This window comes from Panicum hallii, chromosome 2, assembly GCF_002211085.1.
Source record: "Panicum hallii strain FIL2 chromosome 2, PHallii_v3.1, whole genome shotgun sequence".
In the NCBI taxonomy this organism is placed as follows: Eukaryota; Viridiplantae; Streptophyta; class Magnoliopsida; order Poales; family Poaceae; genus Panicum; species Panicum hallii.
This window is the reverse complement of record NC_038043.1, coordinates 13,410,603-13,431,553: the sequence shown is the minus strand read 5'-3', so window position 1 is coordinate 13,431,553 and position 20,951 is coordinate 13,410,603. Positions and strand designations below refer to the sequence as shown.

Genomic DNA, 20,951 nt, shown 5'->3' with positions numbered 1-20,951 from the left:
TCGAGTCTTAACTTCAGACTGGGCTGGACGACCAAAAGAGGCCCATATCAAATAACGAAAGCGTGGCTCACGCTAGCACAAACCTAAGTGGCAAGCGGCAAGGCAGCAACTGCCCGGCGGGCGGCGGCGATGTCGGCGACTCGTGGCAGAAGCGGAGGAGGAGCCACCACATCCGGCTGCGGCCTCAAGCGCCGCAACGCACCACAAGATCAAGAGGTCCGCATTCTTCTACTTCGGGTCCTGCTTATTCTACGCGCTGCACATGACGTTGCACGCTATACATGACATTGCGCGCACCTGTGGCTATATTTCGTAGAAGTTATTCAGCAGAGGATTGGGTCGGCCAATTCGTTTTACATTTGGGGGCGGTGATTCGCCTTAAGGTTTGGGGGAGAAGAATCGATGGTTACATTTACATGTGAATGCTGTTCTCCTGAATATTAACAGATACAGTAACGGAACATTCATCTCAAATCGCATAGCCAGGTCGTAAGTAACCATGAAAGGCGGCAACTGCCAGCCAACAGAGGAGAGGGCACATAGTCATTAGGGTAGTGAGAGTTTTTCAAAAAACTTAGGGTAGTGAGGGACCTTCATACCACCGAATCACCATGTGCTGATGTGCCTCTATTTGATCCTATTCTATCCATGGCATTTGTCCTGGATAGACTATCTGGACCTTACACATCTCAGAGGATGATATGATAGTATACAGGATAGTAAGATGATGAATCAAGATCAGCCTTCCACCGAAGATTGGTGTGGGCGATTTTGGAATGGGATGGAATTGCTCAAGGACGTCACCGAAAAAAAGCATTTCCTCCCTACTGGACTTGAAGGGTACTCCTATCTTAAACATAATCGTGCTCTCTATTCATCACTTACCATTTTAGATCCCTGTCAGGATAGTTTATTGATCGAATGAAACAAAGTTGCATTGCTCTATTTGGTGATTGGGCTCTATATTGATTTATATGGCCCTTTGATGCTAGCATTGACACACTACTTGGAGGTGGTCTGCGCCAAGGTCAGCTAACAGAGATTACTGGACCGTCATCTTCGGGTAAAACACAGGTGAGAAAATAAGTTGTCGTTTCTATACTCAAGATACCTATGGAGTTATGGTTACCACTTGGCATGATTGTCTTGGAAATAAGTATGCTATTGTCCATTCCATGTACATCATTGCAGGTCTGTCTACATTGTGCTTCAAATATTGCAGCCAAGCAGATGGGGGTGGTTATGTACTTGGATACTAGTAACTCCTTCTCTCCTAGTCGCGTTGCTACAATAATTTATGGAATCTCTGACCTATTTGGTCAAAGAGGTAGCTAATCAACCATATTTCTTCCCTGCTCTTTCCTTTTGTCATCCTGTGGGTTTTCCACTCTTATGATGTAGGTAGAAAGTTGTTCTTGCAGTTAGTTACCAAAAGCTTTACCATGTGTTGTATATATAGCTTATGATCTATAGTTACTAGGTTTTGAATTGCAGCCAAAGGATGCAAGGCTCAAGAGTGTCATGAGAAGCATCATCTGTGAGTCTGTTTTTGATATATTTGCTTTGTTTGAAGTACTACATCAACTTGAAGTCTCTCTGCTTAATGACAAGGCAAGTTGAACAAAGTCTTCAATATGACTTCAGATTTCATGTTAGTACCTCTCAAATGGCACATGCTTAATAGGTAAACAATGGTGGTAGCAAAGTTTGTTTGCTTATCATTGACTCAATATCATCCTTACTTGCTCCCATCATTGGAGGCAAGTATCCACAAGGTACTTTCGCAGCTTTGTCTATAATTTGTTTGTTTGTTTTTCCTTTTGGCATGGCATAAGCTTCACTTAGCACTCCAGCTATACAGTAGGGACTAATCTTAAATGCTGAGAGGTTTGAAACAAATTAGAGGTAGGAACTGAATCAAGTTGGTGTACTGAGCAGTTTATACAAGATAGCTTATAAATCTAGTTATAAACTTAATAACAAATGTTTATCATTCAGCTTTTCTTTATAGAACAACAACAACAACAACAACAACTACTTAGCCTTTTGTCCCAAGCAAGTTGGGGTAGGCTAGAGATGAAACCCACAGAAAATAAGAATAAGAAACACAAAAAGGGTACAAGCCAAAGGAAGAGTTAGAGGTTAAACAAAAAGTAACAAAGGTCACGGTTCAGGTACGTTAATTGCTAATCTCCAAGCGCTCCTATCCATAGCTAATTCCTTAGCGATATTCCACTCCTTAAGGTCTCTCTTGACCGTCTCGTCCCAAGTTAGTTTAGGTCTACCTCTACCTCTCCTTATATTATCGCCCCGTTTTAAAACTCCACTACGCACCAGCGCCTCGGGAGGCCTCCGTTGTACATGTCCAAATCATCTCAACCGATGTTGAATCAACTTCTCCTCGATAGGTGCCACCCCGACCCTATCTCGAATCTCTCCGTTCCGGACTCTATCCCTTCTTGTATGCCCGCAGAACCAACGCAGCGTACGCATCTCTACTACACTCAGTTGCTGGACATGTCGCCTTTTTGTAGGCCAACATTCAGCACCGTATAACATCGCCGGGCGAATCGCCGTCCTATAGAACTTACCTTTTAGCCTCTGTGGCACCTTCTTGTCACAGAGGACGCCAGAAGCCTGCCGCCACTTCAACCAACCGGCTGAAATTCTATGCCTAACATCTTCATCAATGTCTCCATCTTTCTGAAACATTGATCCTAGATACCGAAAAGTATCCTTCTTGGCCACCACTTGACCTTTGAGGCTAACATCCCCATCCTCATGCCTAGTCGGGCTAAAGTCGCACATCATATACTCGGTCTTGGTCCTACTCAGTCTGAACCCCCTCGACTCTAACGTGTGTCTTCACAGCTCCAGCTTCGTATTAACCCCTGCCCTACTCTCGTCAACTAGCACCACATCATCAGCAAAGAGCATACACCAAGGGATATCACCCTGTATGTCCCTTGTGACCTCATCCATCACCAAAGCAAATAGATAAGGGCTCAATGCTGACCCCTGATGTAGTCCTATTTTAATTTGGAAGTCACTGGTATCGCCATCACATGTTCGAACACAAGTCATCGCATCCTTATACATATCCTTGATGAGGGTAATATACTTAGTTGGGACTTTGTGTTTTTCCAAGGCCCACCACATGACGTCTCTCGGTACTTTGTCATGACTTTTCTTTATAGAACTAGTCATAAAATGAATTTACCTTGGTTAAGATCCTTTTAGTTCATTTCTTCCTATAAGGTTGGCGTTATTTCTTAATATAATACGGGCAGTTCTCCTGCCAGATTGAAGAATAAAAGGAAGGCGTTATTAATTCTTGAAGTGTAGCTTTCAATTCTTTCCTCTGAACCTGTATTGATAAACTAACAGGGCGGTCGATGATGATATCAGTGGCAGTGATTCTAAAGAAGTTAGCAGATGAGCATAACCTATCTGTTCTGGTAATTTTCTTTTCAACTTGAGTTTTGGGTAAACGTTCATGACTGCTAATTGTATGCTCAGGAATGAGCACATTTGGAACTATGTTTATAAAATATCATGCTGAGGAACCAAATCTAGCCCACTTGATTTATGCCTCCACCACCTAGATTCAACCCCTCTGTCTCGAATTTGGGTGTTTTTCTTCTTATTAATGCGCAGAATACCTCATGGCCTTGATTCAACCCCTCTTTAGCTCGAATTTGGGCTAATACATGTATTCAACTTCTTTATCCAATTGGTTCTGTAAACTATGCAATTTTTGTTCTGTAGTACCACTTGCATGCTTGGAGAAAATAAGAAACTGTAATATTGCGGAGATTATCTTGAAAATGATGCTGAATAGCAGAGCCCTGAATTTGCATGCTAAAGATTATTTAGTCTTATTTTATCAGAGAAGAAAGACTTTGCACATTGGCTTCAGGACCGCCTAACTTTTTTTAAGTAATACGCAAATAGAGAATGGTTGGACATCTCACCCTTTTGATTTTGAGCAACCACTGTAATCTATTATGAAGTTCTGCTGCTTCTGTGAATTTGTTTCAATAAATGATTTGACATACTTGAAATTTCAATAAAATGCTCAACATTTCATAATAGATCTAACAAGAAAATATTTTACCTTGTTTCCTCGAGTTCTCATTCTGGATATGCATGAAGCCACAAAAAAATAGATGGCCTTGGTCTGTTTTGAAAAGTACACAGCTACGACCATTGCTTAAACAGTTCAACATTACCTAATACCCAGATTTGATGCGTCCAAAAGGAATATGATTTCGTTTATGTCGTTTGATAATGTACTTTTATTGGGGTCAATGCACGAAATATTATGTGATGTAACAGTAATGCTCTTGTTTCTCTACTCTCCTTTCCCTGATCTGAACTATTTTTTAGCTCCTACTCCCTCCGTTCCAAATTATAGGTCGTTTTGGTTTTTCTAGATAGATAGTATTTGCTACACATCTAGATATGCATTATGTGTAGATACATAGTAAATACTATGTATCAAGAAAAGCCAAAATAACCTATAATTTGGAACAGAGGGTATGTATTTAAGTGGGGCTTCAAGCCTTCAATTCCTCCAAGGATGGACCAGTGTAAAGATTTTTGTCGTTTGGTCTTCATGAATCATGATAAATCAATTTCCTTGTAATAAAATGTACGGATAATCTGAAAAAAGGGTCAACAACATGTGCAGAGAACGTTTAACCTGTTTAGGATGTATCATCACTTACATGTTGGGTGACTAAATGAATACCGAACACTACCTTATTACTGCTTGGCATCCTGTAGGCATTCAAAAATTATTTAAATTTCTTAAACAATTGATTTTACAAATTGCAATTTATCAGACCGTTATAAAAGATTTACTTTGGGCAAACACTGCGAAATGGAACATAAAGGTGTTCTTAGATTCATTCGTTGATTTACTCTTTTGCATTATGTCCAGGTAACCAATCATATGGTTTCTGCTGGCAATGGAGCTGTCAAGCCTGCTCTTGGAGAGAGCTGGAAAGCTGTTCCACATGTCCGCCTGATGTTGTCTCGTGAATGTCAAAATAATATCTGCACAGCAACTGTGCTGAAGCACACACTAATGGTATTTTTCTCTGAAAATTTGATTGTACTTCTTTTAGCTTTTACTGCCATAGCAGTATTGCTTGTCCCAGTAGAAATTTCATGGATGATAATAAATAAATAAATAAATAAATAAATAAATAAATAAATAAGCAGTACCATTTTTGTAACCAGATGAATTTTCATGATCTGATTTTTAGCAGTATGCTATAAACACACCATACATGCATTTACCATATGCGAGTATATTGTGTTTGTGTTTTTTAGAAAAAGTATATTATATATGTGCTCAATAAGCACGTATATTTTTTGTCCCGGACAGTTTCGATTTATGCTGTGACAGCAGCAACAGTAGATAGCTTTTGCTCAAAAGAAACAAGAGGCATGTGAAACTAGCAGGAAGCAGCAGACTCCCTGGTACATCTTTTAGTTATACTTCTGAAAGAAACTGCAGAGAAGAGTGGTTAGGTGAATGATATGCAGCTTACCCCAAGTAGAGGATTTTGAGGTCAATCTGTTGGGACTAAAAGTCATTGTTGTTGTTGCTGTTGTCTTTTATGAAGAAATTATGGTTCCTGTCGTTCCTGCTCACATACTCCCATGTGTTGTTTTTGCACTACCTCATGGGAACAAGCTGCTCAAGATATAACAAGAATGATAGCCAACTTGATTTGGAGGCATGAAAAAAAGGCTGCCTAGCTTTGTCGCCAAATGGCGCCCATTCTCTTTGAAATCTTTAATAGCTAAATAGAATTGCACAACATTTGGAGAGATGGGAGAATTCTTGCTGTGATCCAAAGCAATTGTCTCTGCTCGCTCAACATCCTTTCATGTTGCTTGGTTTTCCTGACCTCGTTACTTCATTGCAGGCTTCTGGGCGTACTGCAAAATTTGCGGCACCCAGCTGACCTTCCAGAGATGAGGACCATTAGCCAGATGATTGGTGGTTCCAGCCCCCGTCATCCGTAGTTAACGCCTCCCTTTTTGGCTTTACATGGTGTTCGTATGTCCTGTCAAGTTGAGCAGCTTGTGTATATATATGTACTTGGTTGTCGGAGTAGACCTTTTCTTGCTTGTACTCCCTCCGTGCTAAAGTAAGTGTAGTTTGAGGATTCAAATTTGTCACAAAATTTGTCCCAAAATACAAAATAGTGTAGTTCTCGCTTTCCAATACAACTATATCTATATCTCTCTCCCTGCTCTAACCTTTCTGGTTTCATGTGCACTCTACTTTTTTATCTTTCCTTAATTCTCGTACCCACTCCTAAAACTACACTTATTTTGGGACAAAAGGAGTAAATATATCGATATTTTGTTTTTTCTTTGCAACAAATTGTAAATGTGTGTGTATATATATGTATCTTCATTCTACACGCGCTTGTAGCTACTTCTACATGTGTATCTTATGATGTATGATGTACGATGTATCTGACCCAACAAAAGGTACGTACGAGGTGCATGTGATCATCATGACCGGTGCGTTTCGTCCGTCAGTTCAGTGTACCGTGGTTTATCCTTGTGCTGTCAGCCCTGTACCGAATCTGATGGACATAAAAGTACATATGTGTGAGTTAGTGGAGGGGATTTTGTGTGGGACCTTAATTTTTAGTCTTGCTCCCTCATTTGGCGTGTGTTTAATGCGGAGTACTTATTCCATGTTTTGTTCGTAGGACTGGGAGTAGGAATCTACTGATTAACATAATCTATGATGAACGATGGAGATCCACTTGTCCTCCTAATGATCGATGGAGATCCACATGTCCTCCTAATGAAAAATGCCCATGTAATTATTACGTGTCTCGTCTACCTTTTGGCCTGACATATTGGGGAAGTATGGGTTCGAAGGTGGAAAGTATGTTATCACCATGTTGCCTTTCTGACTGCAGGTCAAGTTAGAATGTGCCGGTATAATCGTAAGAACCACAGCCCAACCAACAGACCAAGTTAGAACACTTAAGACAGCAAGCACAACCATCACAAAACATGTTTAAATGCTTAAATAATGTTCATGATACAAAGTTTAACATGTAACTGAAAGTTGGGGCGTTACCTATCATTTCCCCTTAAAAGACTCATCCCCGAGATTTAAAAGAAGAGAATGGGGGTAATGCATGGGTGACCGTCCTATATTTTTCCTCTTGCCATTCACATCATCTATCATCCCGTCAAGTCCATACGCTAGAAAGAAATTTGTGGCCTACTCCGGGCTATGATCACCTAGCTAAGTTGGAGAAGGCTGGGCACCAATAGGAAATTAGTTTCTACGGATTATTATAGGTATTTCGTTAGAAAGGAGAAATGTAAAGGATCAACATAACAACCAAGAAGATTATAATTTTGAAAGGATTATAAAGGATAGGTGATTCAGGGACCATCGTGATCAATTTGCAAGTACAACAACCAAACCGCGAAAAACAACGAAAGAAAACTGGCCTCATATCACCAATGCAGTTAGACCATGTCGAGTGGCAGTTCGACCATTGGAGATGAGACAAAGACATCCCCACCATGTTCAGAGTTAAGTATGAATAAGAATTTTGAAACAAGTGGAATAGCGAATCCTTGGTTGGACTGATGGTGATTGAGTACGTATGCAAGATAAAAGGGAGATATATCACACCAGTGAAATAAAGATGTTTGGACTAGATACCATAATTTTTTTATCACCAGAAAGTTGGATCCATATCAAGATAGAGGTGTTGTCCATGCTACTGAGGGAATAACTAGGTGACATTAAACATCAGCGAGTGAGATTATCTTGTCATGAACTCATGATAGCTACTTTCTGTAATAATCGTAGTCATGTATTCTTGAAAGATATCGAAAAATATATCGACTATCTGAAAAAGGCGTCCAACCAAAGAAGTGGCAATCACTGTCCCTTATATATATAATACAAGAACAGGCATCCATGCAGATATTTCATAAGCAATCAGGTAAGTATGAGAAGACAACTAAGCGAAATTAACTGTATTCATGTATTGAGCTGCATTTACCAACTGGTTGCACCTAAAACCTTAATAATCTGATGGGTTGAAGTTGAGAATTCATCAGTAGTAGGATATCCGACTACTGATATCCGACTACAGGCATCCATGCAGATGTTTCATAAGCAATCAGGTAAGTATGAGAAGACAACTAAGCGAAATTAACTGTATTCTAGTCTACGTTGCATTTAGGTAGGAGATATCCGACTAAGCTAGCATAGAAATCACTATTCATTATCACAAGAGACATGTTAACTTATACTCTCTCTCCAAAAAATCACACTGGGATTCTAAAATTATTCCAAAAACAAGTCATTGTTATCACATTCAGTATGTGAATGTGTATGCGCAATCACCGAAAATGAAAAATAAATAGGGGTAAGTAAATCATTTTACCTTCTTATTAATTCATTTTAAAATTCCTAAAAGAGTATAATCCATCGACGGTACCTAAATCTGTAATTGTATGTCACTTAGGTCCATCAACCGAAAGCGTATTTCTAGGTTCACAAATTTTTTAAATTGTTCGCCATAGATATACACTCACTCTATTTTAAAATAAGTGTTATTTAGCATTTAAAGTTTGTCCCACAAAAAGTATTATTTCAGGATGCGTTTGGTAGCGCTCCTGCCGCTCCGCCCAGACGGTGACGAACCCGCCCGATTCACGGATGAATCGAGCTGAAGCGATTCGCTCGCTTCCGCGTCGAGCGGGGAGTGGAAAAAACCTATTCCCCCTTGTTCCCTTCCGCTCTTGCTTCTTGTCCCAGCCCGCGCCGCCCGTCCGTTGGTCGATGGAGCTTGGCCGCTTGTCCATGCCCGCCCGTCGGAGCTTGGCCGTCGGAGCTCGGCAAGACATCGATTCACGCCACCCCCGAGCTCGCACGGCCGCCGGAGGTCCATTCGCGGCCCCCGAAGCTCGAGCAGCCGCCAAGCTCGATTCGCGGCCCCCTGGAGGTCGCACGGCCGCTGGAGGTCGATTCGTGGCACCTGGAGCTCACGCAGCCGCCGGAGCTCGGCCGGGGCTCAAATCGCGCCACCCCCGAGCTCGCACTGCCGCTGGAGGTCGATTCGCGGCCCCCGGCACGCATGGCCGCCGGAGGTCGATTCGCGGGCCCCCGGCGCTCGCGCAGTCGCCTGGAGCTCGTATGGCTGTCGATTCGCGTCGCCGGAGCTCATTGGAGCGCTACCAAACGGATTGTTTTGGGGAGCAGGAGCGGCGGGAGCGGGAGTACCCGGGAGCGAGGAGCCGAGCGGGCGGAGCCGACTGCGAGCGCTGCCAAACGCGCGTTAGCTTGTAATGTGATCCATCCACGTAAAGCAATGTCAAGTACTAACAAAACATTGTATAGCAAAATATACAGATCCAATCAAATAGTCAGTAGATGTTACTTTTCTAATTCCAATGTATATGCATTTATTGAGGATCCAGAAAACTAAATAAATAATATCATTTTCAATCACAATTGCTAGAAATCACAATTGCCAGAAGTAATTAGAGGTAACATGGTCATTTCTTAGGATGAGTAATGTGTCTAAAATTTTCTAAAACAACACTTATTTTGGGAGGAGGGAGTATTTATCCATATGTGCATGTAATGCTAACATGATATGTTGACTATATGTCCTCCATCTCATTTATCTCCCTCTTCTCTCAATCTCTCCGATCCAACCCCTCACGAGTTGTTGTGCCATCCACGCCGCTCTTTGACGCACCCACCGCATCCACTAGTGCATCCACCGGATGACTGGACATGGCACACAACATGGCCATCGTCAGTGTGGCCCCAGCCACCATAGCGGGAGGCACCCTGAGCGGCTGCCTTAGACGGCCCCAGCAAGTGGCGGGATCGACAATCAACCCGGCGGCTAAGAGTAAGAGGAGAGAGATGGCATGGTAGAGAAGAAAACTAGAGGCAAAGCATCAATTCTTATTATAATCAACGTATAGTCAGCGTGCTATGTCAGCGTTACATGCATATATGGATATGTATAGACCTGTTGTGAATAATTTAAAAAGTTTGTGGATCTAAAAATACACTTCTGAAGTTGACGGACCTAATGACACACCCTTACAAGTTTATTTTTTTAGATAAAAGATAAACCGGCCTTCTATATCCAACTGGTGGATATATACAACCAAAAGTTACAAGAGTTCTAAAAGATATCTAGACCCCTTAGTGGGTTTTGGTGGAAGATGACAAAGCACATGTATATCTAATCATGTTATCGAGCATGTGTGCAGGGGCTAAGAATGATGAAGCAAAGCGTATTACAAGAACATAACCTCTCAAAAGGGAAATGAAAAGCCATGTTTCAAATTTACTTGAAGAACTAGATTTTATTTTAAAATTGAGTATAAGAACGCCGTACTATCAAGAGAGACTTTGATCCACAGGTTTTAATGTGGTAGTTGTGCTCAGGAGAACCTACAAAAGCCATGAGAATCAAACCTACCACTAAAAATAGCCTTGTTGAGAAAATCATTGTTTATCCGGAATGTCCGGTACAATGTCCGAAATATCCGGATACTGTGATCTGGAGTATCCGGACAGTAGCCCGGAGTATCCGGGTAACTGTTACTCATCTGAAGTTTTTCTGGGATCGGAATGTCCGGACCCCTATGTCCGAAGTATCCAGACATATACCCGGAGTATCCGGGTATTCTTCTCCCAACGGTTAGTTTCTGTGAGAGGGGGTATAAATACCCCCCATACCCCGTCATTTGTATCTCTCTTGCCCATTTCAAAACAGAACAAGCCAGCAAGCAAAAGAGAGCTCTCTCACTTTCTCTCTTCCATTTTTGAGTGATTTTCTTAGGGGATTCAAGTGAGATAGTTGCAAGAGCAAAGATTCGTGCTAGAAAGCTTCCACTCCATCTCTTGAGCACAAAAACCCTTAGCCGGTGGATTCAAGTTTATTACTCTTGGAGCTTCAAGCTCCTAGACGGCTAGGCGTCGCTTGTGACTGTTCAAGCAAGTTGTGAGCACCACAAGAAGTTTGTAATCTTCATTCCTCGCGGAGGAACTCATAGTAAGTATCCTCGGGTTTGAGCGTTGGTCTCATCCTTGGAAGAGGAGTATAGGGGTTCTTGAGCACCGTCTCTTGAATCCTTCCTCAACGGAGACGTAGCTCCTTTGGGAGTGAACTTCGAGAAATAAATTCTGTCTCTATTTTATTCCCCTTACTAGTTTTATTAGATATTTGCTTGTGAGACTAACTTTTTAGGGTTTGAGGTCGATCTGCATTTACATTAGTCTCTAGAGCAAGACAACTGGTTAGAAACACTCTTAAGGTACTTCATTTGCTTGCCCAAATTTACTCGATCTAAATTGCAGCATCAATATCTTGTTAGTGCAGACATTATTTCATACCCGGACTCTCTAGACAGTACTTCCGGAAACTCCGAACACAAGACCCGGAGTATCTGGACATATATCCGGAGTATCCGGACACCTGTGTGTGACGTCCCGGAAATTTTACCCAATTAAATTACTGCTAAAATATTCTAAAATCGCTTTCATCGTTAAGCTCAGAACATCTCGCCAGGGTTTCCTTGGAATCCTCCCCGGAAATTCTCACCGTCCCGACATCTGAACTTATTTGCGGTCTCATCTTTCTTTTCCGCTCCGCGTGACGCGCTGCGTGCCGCTTGGCATTGCGCGCATGGCCGACCAGCCGCGATCGCCGCCGCAGATATCGCCGGCGCGCACGATCTCTCTTTTCTTTCCCTCTTTTCTCTACCTTTTTCTCTTTTCTTTCTCCTATTTTTTCCCCCTCTTTTCCCTTTTCTTTTCTCTTTCCTTTTACTTTTCCCTTTCTCCTTCTTCCTTCTTTTCTTCTTCCCTCTCCCTTCCCCGCCCGAACGCCGCACGGCCGCGCTGCGTGGCCCCGGATCCCGAGCCACGCCGCCCCTCCCCTCGCGCGCGCACACGCGCCCCTGTGCTCGGCCGACCGTGCGCGCTCCGCCACGAGCCGCCGCGCCGCCCGCCACTAACACTGCTCGCGCACAGCACCCACTCTTGCTCCCACGTGCGCGCCTGACCATCGCCGCACGCCACAACGCGACACAAACAAACGGCCGAAGCGCCCTTAATGGCGCTCCGCACCGGCCACCGTCGCGGCCACCCCCTCCACCGCCTTCCCCGGCCTATAAGTAAGGCCTTCGCGCAGCTCCCGGCCACCACCACCGCCCTCGCCACCGCACGCCCCCTCCCCAAGCTCTCAGCGCCGCCACCGCCCACGGCCCTGTCGCCGCCCGACGGCCGCAGTGGCCCGCCCTCCACGCTCCACCCTAGCTCGAGGTGAGAAAGGGGATGGAATCCCCTTGCCCCCCCTCTCTCTTTTGCCCCTACCCCCGGCTGCCGCCGCGCCCTAGGCCGCCGGAATCGGCTGACGCAGGAACCCCCCCTCCCTCTGTTTCCTGTCAATGAGAGGAGGAAGAAGGAGGGCAGATTTGCCCAAAGCCCCCTGTCCTTTCCCCTATTCTTTAAGGAACCCCCACCTCTCTTTAGCCTTTTCCCAAAGAAACCCCTTCAACATTTCTAATTGCAAATAAACCCTCACCCATATAAACACATTATAAATAATAAATAAACCCTTATCTTTTTCCAGGATAACCCAAACCTTCCCCGAAATTCTAATCGAGTCCTTTTCAGTAATTACAAACAAGTCCCTAGGCCCTTGTTTAGACCCTAACACCCCGTTAACTTATCATTTTATGTACCAAACGATCTCCGATCGATCCGAAACTTTACCACGCCCTTTCTACTATGGTTTCGACCATGCCATTAGGACACCACCCAAAAATATTGCTCCTATCTCCATAACTAAGTTATTCCCGATTCGAGCTCAACGATAAAGCATTTGTCTCTCTGTCTGAATTGAGTGTTTGTTTGTATGCGTCGTAGGACACGGAGTGAACGAGGAAGGTCCCGACTGTGATCAAGCGAGCGAGGACTAGTTTGGCGACCCCGAACCCGAGGGACAGTGTTTCGATCAGGATCTCCCGCAAGGATTTGAAGATGGCAAGTTCAATCCTGCCCTTTGATGCATGTTTCTGCCCTAGTTTTTATGAACACAACCCGTTGGCCTGTTTTATAAAAATGCATGGTTTTGCTTGAGAAAACATGGTAGGATAGCCACCCTTGTTTTGTGATAACCACCCCTTGTTTTATGATGACTATTCCTTGACCACCTGTTTTATAAATAAAAATGTGTGTGTGTGGGAAGAGATAAAATGTGGTTTTGAAAGATGAGTTAGACGGGATGGATGGCATTTCCGTACGAATTGCCTTTGGTGTGCTCGTACCTACGTGGTTGAGCAAGGAAGGGAGATATCCATCTTGTCACCCCTAAGGACCGAGTTGATGTGTCATCTCACCTAGCTTCCTGTCGTGCAAACCACTTGATCGTTGTATGGGCAACGGCTTAGCATAAATCCCACTATTTAGTCTGATAGCCATCAGGAGAGCTGAGAGCAACGGGTGATCAAAGGAGAAGGGATAAGCTCTGTGTGACTTATGCCCCGGTTAAACCTCGGAGATAGGTCGAATGACCCCTTGAGGGATCCCGTGGTGGCTAGTCAGGTCTAGCTAAGGTGGGTAATGGCTTTGTTGGGATCTGCACCGACACTAAGGTGATCGTGCTGTGGTACCCCCACCTGTGGGTAAAGTTGCACACCTCTGCAGAGTTAAAATCTATTTGAATAGCCGTGCCCACGGTATTGGGCAAGTTATGGTGTAGTCACATAACTAGTATTTCTCTCTGGGAATGGTTGGACTGGTGTGGGTTGTTTGGAAAGTGTCCGGCAGTTGTGCCGTGTGCTACGGCGGACGGGGAGTCCGGTAGCAGCTTAAAACTTGGATCCCGGGTGGATCAACATCATGTGCTCCTTGGTACGTAAAAACTGGTTTTGAGAAATGTTTTTAAACAGACCTTTGCATACAACCGAGTTTTCCGCAAATGAACCCTAACTTTATCCTTTGACTGTCCTGTGCATTGATTTCTGTTATGCCCCCCCCCCCCCCGTGGGTGTGACTGGACTTGCTGAGTACGTTTGTACTCACCCCATTCTTACTTTTTACAGCAGAAGACCCAGACTACCTCCCCGAAGACGTCGAGTAGGGTTTCGTCCTGCACCCAGTCTTGCCTGTGGTTAGGGCCACCGCTGGAGTTCCGCATGGCACAAGACTCTGATGGCCCTCTTTTCGTAGCTAGTGTAGTAGTGTGGGTTTTAGTTGTAATCCTCGCGATAGTGGCGCTTCACTGCCCATTACCGCGTAGAGTTGTACGGTGATGTACCATCTGATGTAATAAAAGTGTTATCAGTCTCCTGGGACTGATAAAGCATCACTTTTAAGTTTTCCCTGATGGGGGGGACGCTTCACTGTGTTACTAACAGTGTGTAAAGTATTTTAAGTTGCAGATTAGCCTATTCACCCCCCTCTAGGTATCTTGAGATCCTTTCAATTGGTATCAGAGCAAGATTCTCCATCTTTGAAGCTTAACTGCTTGGAGAATCAAGATGTCAAGTGACACTTCATCCAAGGCTACAGTCGATCCAATCGTAGAAGTTGAGAAGGAGAAGTCGTTTGAAAAATCTGTGGACAAGAAAAAGAATAGGCAACACGAAGAGAAGAAGAGTTGGAAACAACCGATGATGAGATGTCATTCCAAGAATGGAAGGCATGGAAGAAGAAGAAGAAACTGCAAAGAAAGAAAGAAAAATCCAGCACCAAAATTATAATCGAGTCAAGTGATGACTCGGACACCGATTATAGGAGAAGATCCTCAAGCTCATCAAAAGTGAAGAAAAGAGTCAACTATCACCGAGTGGGTCATGACTACACCTTTCAAATCCCAAGTGAACATATGGGAAAGCCACCTCACTTTGATGGCACAGGCTATAATCAATGGAAGACAAAAATGTTTGGATACTTGAGTGCCATTCATAAGGATCTTTGGAAGATTGTGAAAGTTGGTTGTGATATTCCAGATGCTGATGAAACTCCTACACCGCTTCAAGTTTATATTTTACAATGCAACTATCAAGCCTTGAACATCCTCCACTCCTCCGTAAGTGCCGAAGAGTTTGACAAGATTGAAGATGCTCTCACCGCCAAGGATGCTTGGGATACACTCCAAGTGAATCATCAAGGTTCAAGGAAAGTTCGCGAGTCAAGAATCAAAATATTAGAAGATGAACTAAGTCTTTTCTCCATGAAGAAAGATGAAACCGTCAAAGAAAAGTACAATCGAATGAAGAAGATCACAAATCAAATAAAGTCACTTGGTGGAGATAAATGGGGTGACCGTGAGATAGTGGACAAGCTCCTAACTGTCTACATGGCTAGAGATGTCACATTACCTAGCTTGATAAGAGCTGAAAGAGATTTCAAATACTTCACCGCCGAGAATGTCCTTGGGAGAATTGAATCTCATCATGATCAATTAAAGAGGGTCAAGATAAATCAAGATTTGACCGACCTACAAGAGCAAGCTGCAAAGAACAATGGGTTGGCTCTTCAAGCTAAGTTGAAGGGCAAGGAAAGGGCTACTCAATCCTCGAAGGATGATGACTCTAGTGATAATGAAGATAATGAGCTTGATGATGAACAAATAGCTTTCTTCATCAAGAACTTTAGAAGGGTTCTAAGGAAAAGTAACTTTTGAAACCTTGGCAAGAATAAATATGAATCAAGAAGAAGATCAAGCAAGCCTTGTTTTGGTTGCAAGAAAATTGGGCATTTCATTGCGGATTGTCCGGAAGGAAAAAAGAAGAACAAGGACACCAAGGAGAGCTCATCCAAGAGGGACAAGCCAAGATACAAAACACGTGCCGGTGAAGCTCATCTTGGTCAAGAATGGGATTCAAATGAAGAGAGCAACTCCGATAATGAAGATGTTGCAACTATAGCATTCAAGACCTCATCTTCGCATCAACCAAGTTTGTTTGAAGATCTCACCGATGATGAGGATCAAGGTTCAATCATGTGCTTGATGGCAAAAAACTCAAAGGTAACATCACCAAACTCATCGGATGATGAAATAGATGAGGAAGATGAAATTGCTAGTCTCATTAAACAATATGCCAAGAGTGCGGCAACTAGAATAATAAAACTAATAATGAAACTAGATGACCTAAATGAGACTCTTGAATCACAAGAAGAATTGTTTAGGCTTGAGAGAGAAAAATCCGAAGCTCTTGAAAAGCACCTTACCAATGAAAGGAAGGAAAACAAGAGACTTGAGGAGTCTCTAAAAGCTAAGGATAGCATACTTTTTGAGGTAGAAGAGTCATTTACTAGTGAAAAGAGGAAAGTGAATTACTTAACTAAAGAACTCTCCTTAGTTGAAGACACTCATGCTAATTTGAAGAGAGACAATGAGAAACTTCAAGAAAGCTTGACAAGCTTGCAAGCTATTCACACGGCACTTGAAGTTAAAGTTAATACTCTCTTGGAAAGCTCCTCTAACACTTGTAAGTCATCAAAGTCATCTAGTCCTTCAACTAGTAACGGTTGTGCACGATGCTTTAATATTGATATTCAAACTTGTGCTACTAACCATGCCGAAATGCAAGCCATGAAGAAAGAGATTACTAGACTCACTCAATTAGTGCAAGAAGAAGCACCATCTCACAAGCAAGTACTCAAGACAAATCCCTCACCAAGGGTAGGTGAATTTGAGAAGCATACCAAGGGATTTGGATCAAAGTACTTGAGCAAATATGGATTTGAGAAAGGTAAGGGACTTGGAAAGAATGAAGATGGTGCATTTCAAACCATCTCATATGTCAAGAATAACAAGAAGGCCGCCTTAGGAGCAAAAGGAGGTCTAGTGAACATGACTACTCTCATCCACAAGGGAATTGGTGAAAAATAAGGGACAAGTCATATCAAGTTTATCAAGAGAGGCACAACATGTGATGAAGGTGCCAAAATTGTCGCATCTTCATTAAAGCAAGACAAGTTCCAAGCACCTAAGACACAAAAATCATTCTCTCAAATATCCTCTTATGCGGATTATGTTTTAACTAGGAACCATCATGGTAAAGTGGTTGCTATATTTGTAGGTCACCGCTCATGGAATACTAAAGTGAAAAGCCATGTGTGGGTACCCAAAGTGCTTTTGACTAACACTCAAGGACCCAAATATTGTTGGGTACCTAAAAGGAAGGAATAATCTTGTTTTGTAGGAATACTTCTCCGGTGGATCAACATGGGTGATTGATAGCGGATGTACAAATCATATGACCGGAGAAGGAAGTATGTTTGAAACTTTGAAAGAATCCGACGGTGATCATTACATTACCTTTGCCGGAAATCAAAAGGGAAAAGTGCTTGGCACCGGTAACATTGATCTAAACTCAAAATTCTCTTTTTCGAGGGTTCTCTTAGTTGAATCACTTGGGTATAATTTGTTGTCCATATCACAACTTTGTGCGTCGGGTTTCAATTGTTTATTTACTAATGAAGGTGTGACCGTCATTAGGAGAAGCGATGGCTCCGTTGCCTTCAAGGGTGTACTCAAGGGAAAGCTTTATCTAGTGGATTTCTCACAAGAAAAGGCTCAACTTGATATATGCTTGGTGGCAAAGTTTAGCTTGGGTTGGTTATGGCATCGCCGACTAGCCTATGTTGGGATGAGAAACCTCAACAAACTCCTAAAAGGGGGTCACATTCTAGGACTAACCAATATCTCTTTTAAGAAATATCGTATTTGCAGTGCTTGTCAAGCCGGAAAACAAGTTGGTGTTCCTCATCCATCAAAGAGCATTGTCACCACCGTCAAGCCATTGGAACTACTACACATGGACTTATTTGGCCCGATGGCTTATATGAGTATTGGTGGTAATAAATATGGTCTTGTTATTGTTGATGATTATTCTTGTTTCACTTGGGTATTCTTTTTGCATGATAAAAGTGTAGTGCAAGATACACTCAAGAAATTTGCAAAGAGAGCTCAAAATGAATTCGACACCAAGATCAAGAAAGTGAGAAGTGACAATGGCACCGAATTCAAGAACACCAACATTGAAAAATTCCTAGATGAAGAGGGCATTGGTCATGAGTTCTCCGTTCCATAAACTCCACAACAAAATGGAATTGTTGAAAGGAAAAATAGAACTCTCATTGAAGCCGCAAGGACAATGCTTGATGAATACAAGGTCTCGGATCAATTTTGGGCGGAAGCAATCAACACAACATGCCATGCTAGTAATCATCTTTACCTACACAAGATCTTGAACAAGACGGCCTACGAGCTTCTACTTGGTAAAAAGCCTAACGTGTCTTACTTTAGAGTTTTTGGAAGTAAGTGCTTCATTCTTAACAAGAAGCCCAAGAACTCTAAATTTGCACCTAAAGTTGATGAAGGTTTTCTTCTTGGTTATGCCTCAAATGCTCATGGCTATCGTTCTTCAACAAAACCTCCGGTTGTGTTGAAGTTGCGTGTGACGTGACATTTGATGAATCTAATAGCTCTCAAGGGGAGCAAGTTGATGGTGTTGTAGGAATAGAGGAATCACCAAGCAAGGCGATTAAGAAGCTAGCCACTGGTGAAATAAAGCCTCAAGAACGAGGAGATCAAGATGACGATGATGATGATGATGATATGTTGATGTTGAGAGGGTCATCTACATCCACCTCCGCAGCGCAACCCGAAAACTTCGGTCATACGTCCGGAGACTCCGGATCACCTATCCGGAATATCCGGACCGTGGACTGGACTATCCAGATTACTGAAGTTGAACCCTCAACTCCACATCAAGATCAATCATAGGCTGAAGAAGAAGTTGAGCCAATACAACATGAAGCTCAAGTTCCTCATCCAAGAATCCATCAAATTATCTAAAAGGATCATCCCGTAGATAACATCCTTGGAAGCATAAGCAAAGGGGTAACTACTCATTCTCGTTTGGCAACTTTTTGTGAACATTACTCGTTTATTTCTTCCTTGGAACCGCTTAAGGTAGAAGAAGCTCTGGATGATCCGGATTGGGTGATGGCTATGCAAGAAGAATTAAACAACTTCACACGGAATGAAGTCTGATCCTTGGTAGAAAGACCCAAGCAAAATGTTATTGGAACAAAATAGGTTTTTCGGAACAAACAAGATGAACATGGCGTGGTGACAAGGAACAAAGCAAGGTTGGTTGCTCAAGGCTTCACACAAATCGAAGGTTTGGATTTTGGTGAGACTTATGCACCTGTAGCTAGGGTTGAGTCAATTCGTATCTTGCTTGCCTTTGCAACTCACCATGATTTTAAGCTATACCAAATGGATGTGAAGAACGTTTTTCTTAATGGACCAATTTCCGAATTGGTATATGTTGAGCAACCATCGGGCTTTGAAGATTCCAAGTTTCCTAATCACGTCTACAAGATCCATAAGGCACTCTATGGGCTTAAGCAAGCTCCTAGAGTATGGTATGAATGCCTTAAGAATTTTCTCTTAAGGAAAGGCTTTGAGATAGGCAAAGCCGATCCTACTCTTTTCACTCGTAAAGTTGATAAAGAAATCTTTGTATGCCAAATATATGTCGATGACATTATTTTTGGTTCTACTAATCAATCTTGGTGCGAGGACTTTAGTAGGATCATGACAAAGAGATTTGAGATGTCCATGATGGGCGAATTAACTTTCTTCCTTGGATTTCAAATCAAACAACTCAAGGAAGGCACTTTCATTTGTCAAACCAAGTATACTAAAGATATGTTGAAGAAGTTTGACATGGAGAATGCCAAGCCTATCAAGACACCCATGCCAACTAATGGACATCTCGATCTAAATGAAGATGGCAAGGCCGTAGATCAAAAGGTATATCGCTCCATGATTGGATCCTTTCTTTATCTTTGTGCATTTAGGCCCGATATCATGCTTAGTGTGTGCATGTGTGCAAGGTTTCAAGCTAATCCTAAGGAATGTCATCTGATGGTTGTTAAGACAATTCTAAGATATTTGGTTTACACTCCATACCTTGGCTTGTGGTATCCTAAGGGCTCCACTTTCAATCTACTTGGCTACTCCGATTCGGATTATGCCGGTTACAAAGTAGATAGGAAGAGTACATCGGGGACTTGTCAATTCCTTGGTCGGTCCCTTGTGTCTTGGAGTTCTAAGAAACAAAATCTGTTGCCTTATCCACTGCCGAAGCCGAGTATGTCGCTGCAGGTGCTTGTTGTGCGCAACTACTTTGGATGAGATTTACCTTGAGCGACTTTGGCTGCAAGTTTAGTAAGATTCCACTCTTGTGTGACAACGAGAGTGCAATCAAGCTAGCTAACAACCCAGTAAACCACTCAAGAACCAAACATATTGATATAAGACACCATTTCTTGAGAGACCATGAGACCAAAGGAGATATCGTTTTGAGCCATGTAAGCACCGATAAATAACTAGCCGATATCTTCACTAAACCACTTGATGAGCAAAGGTTTTGTACCTTGAGGAGTGAGCTAAATATTTTGGATTCTCGTAACTTAGTTTGAGATCATGCACATGTTTGCTTGCTATAGAGTAATTTTCAAAGAAAATTTGAATCTTTTCTTGCTTACTTGAGACTATTGTTCTCATTGTTGATTGTTGGCTAGTCTCAAGCTAAGTGAGCCTCTCACATCACGAGATATCTCTATCACAATTCAATCCTATCCTTCTCTAAAAACTCTGCTAGGGATGAGCCGGATACTCCGGTATCATATCCGGATACTCCGGACATATGTCCGGATACTCCGGATGGTAAGACCATCACACATATATACCATGGAGGGGGTCGGTTAAAACGTTTCACTCTTCATTTTCACCGCCACCGCCTCCCTCTTCCTCTCCTCTTCCTCCCTCTCGCCAAAGGGGCGATTTCCACCATCCAAGCGCATAAAACTTGCAAAT

General features: G+C 42.8%; 1 protein-coding gene across 3 annotated transcripts; it reads left to right on the top strand.

Moving 5' to 3' along the window:
- The first annotated feature begins 26 nt into the window (after window positions 1-26).
- LOC112882361 (DNA repair protein RAD51 homolog 4) lies at window positions 27-6,356 on the top strand. Of its 3 annotated transcripts, none has more exons than XM_025947393.1 (9): window positions 27-216; window positions 716-840; window positions 993-1,074; window positions 1,192-1,327; window positions 1,481-1,611; window positions 1,685-1,775; window positions 3,388-3,458; window positions 4,946-5,095; window positions 5,943-6,356. In XM_025947393.1, the coding sequence occupies exons 1-9, from the start codon at window positions 130-132 to the stop codon at window positions 5,979-5,981; spliced, it is 912 nt and encodes a 303-aa protein (XP_025803178.1). In that variant the 5' UTR covers window positions 27-129; the 3' UTR covers window positions 5,982-6,356. The 3 variants fall into 3 exon arrangements, with proteins under 3 accessions (XP_025803178.1, XP_025803180.1, XP_025803179.1); XM_025947394.1 differs by having other exon boundaries at window positions 102-216; window positions 709-840; XM_025947395.1 differs by lacking the exon at window positions 3,388-3,458.
- The last annotated feature ends 14,595 nt before the right edge of the window (window positions 6,357-20,951 follow it).

Coding starts and splice junctions, on each gene's coding strand:
- LOC112882361 (XM_025947393.1), top strand. CDS start 130: ATGTCGGCGACTCGTGGCAGAAGCGGAGGAGGAGCCACCACATCCGGC. Junction 1,075..1,191: donor CATCTTCGGGTAAAACACAG/GTGAGAAAATAA, acceptor ACATCATTGCAG/GTCTGTCTACATTGTGCTTC. Junction 5,096..5,942: donor TGCTGAAGCACACACTAATG/GTATTTTTCTCT, acceptor ACTTCATTGCAG/GCTTCTGGGCGTACTGCAAA.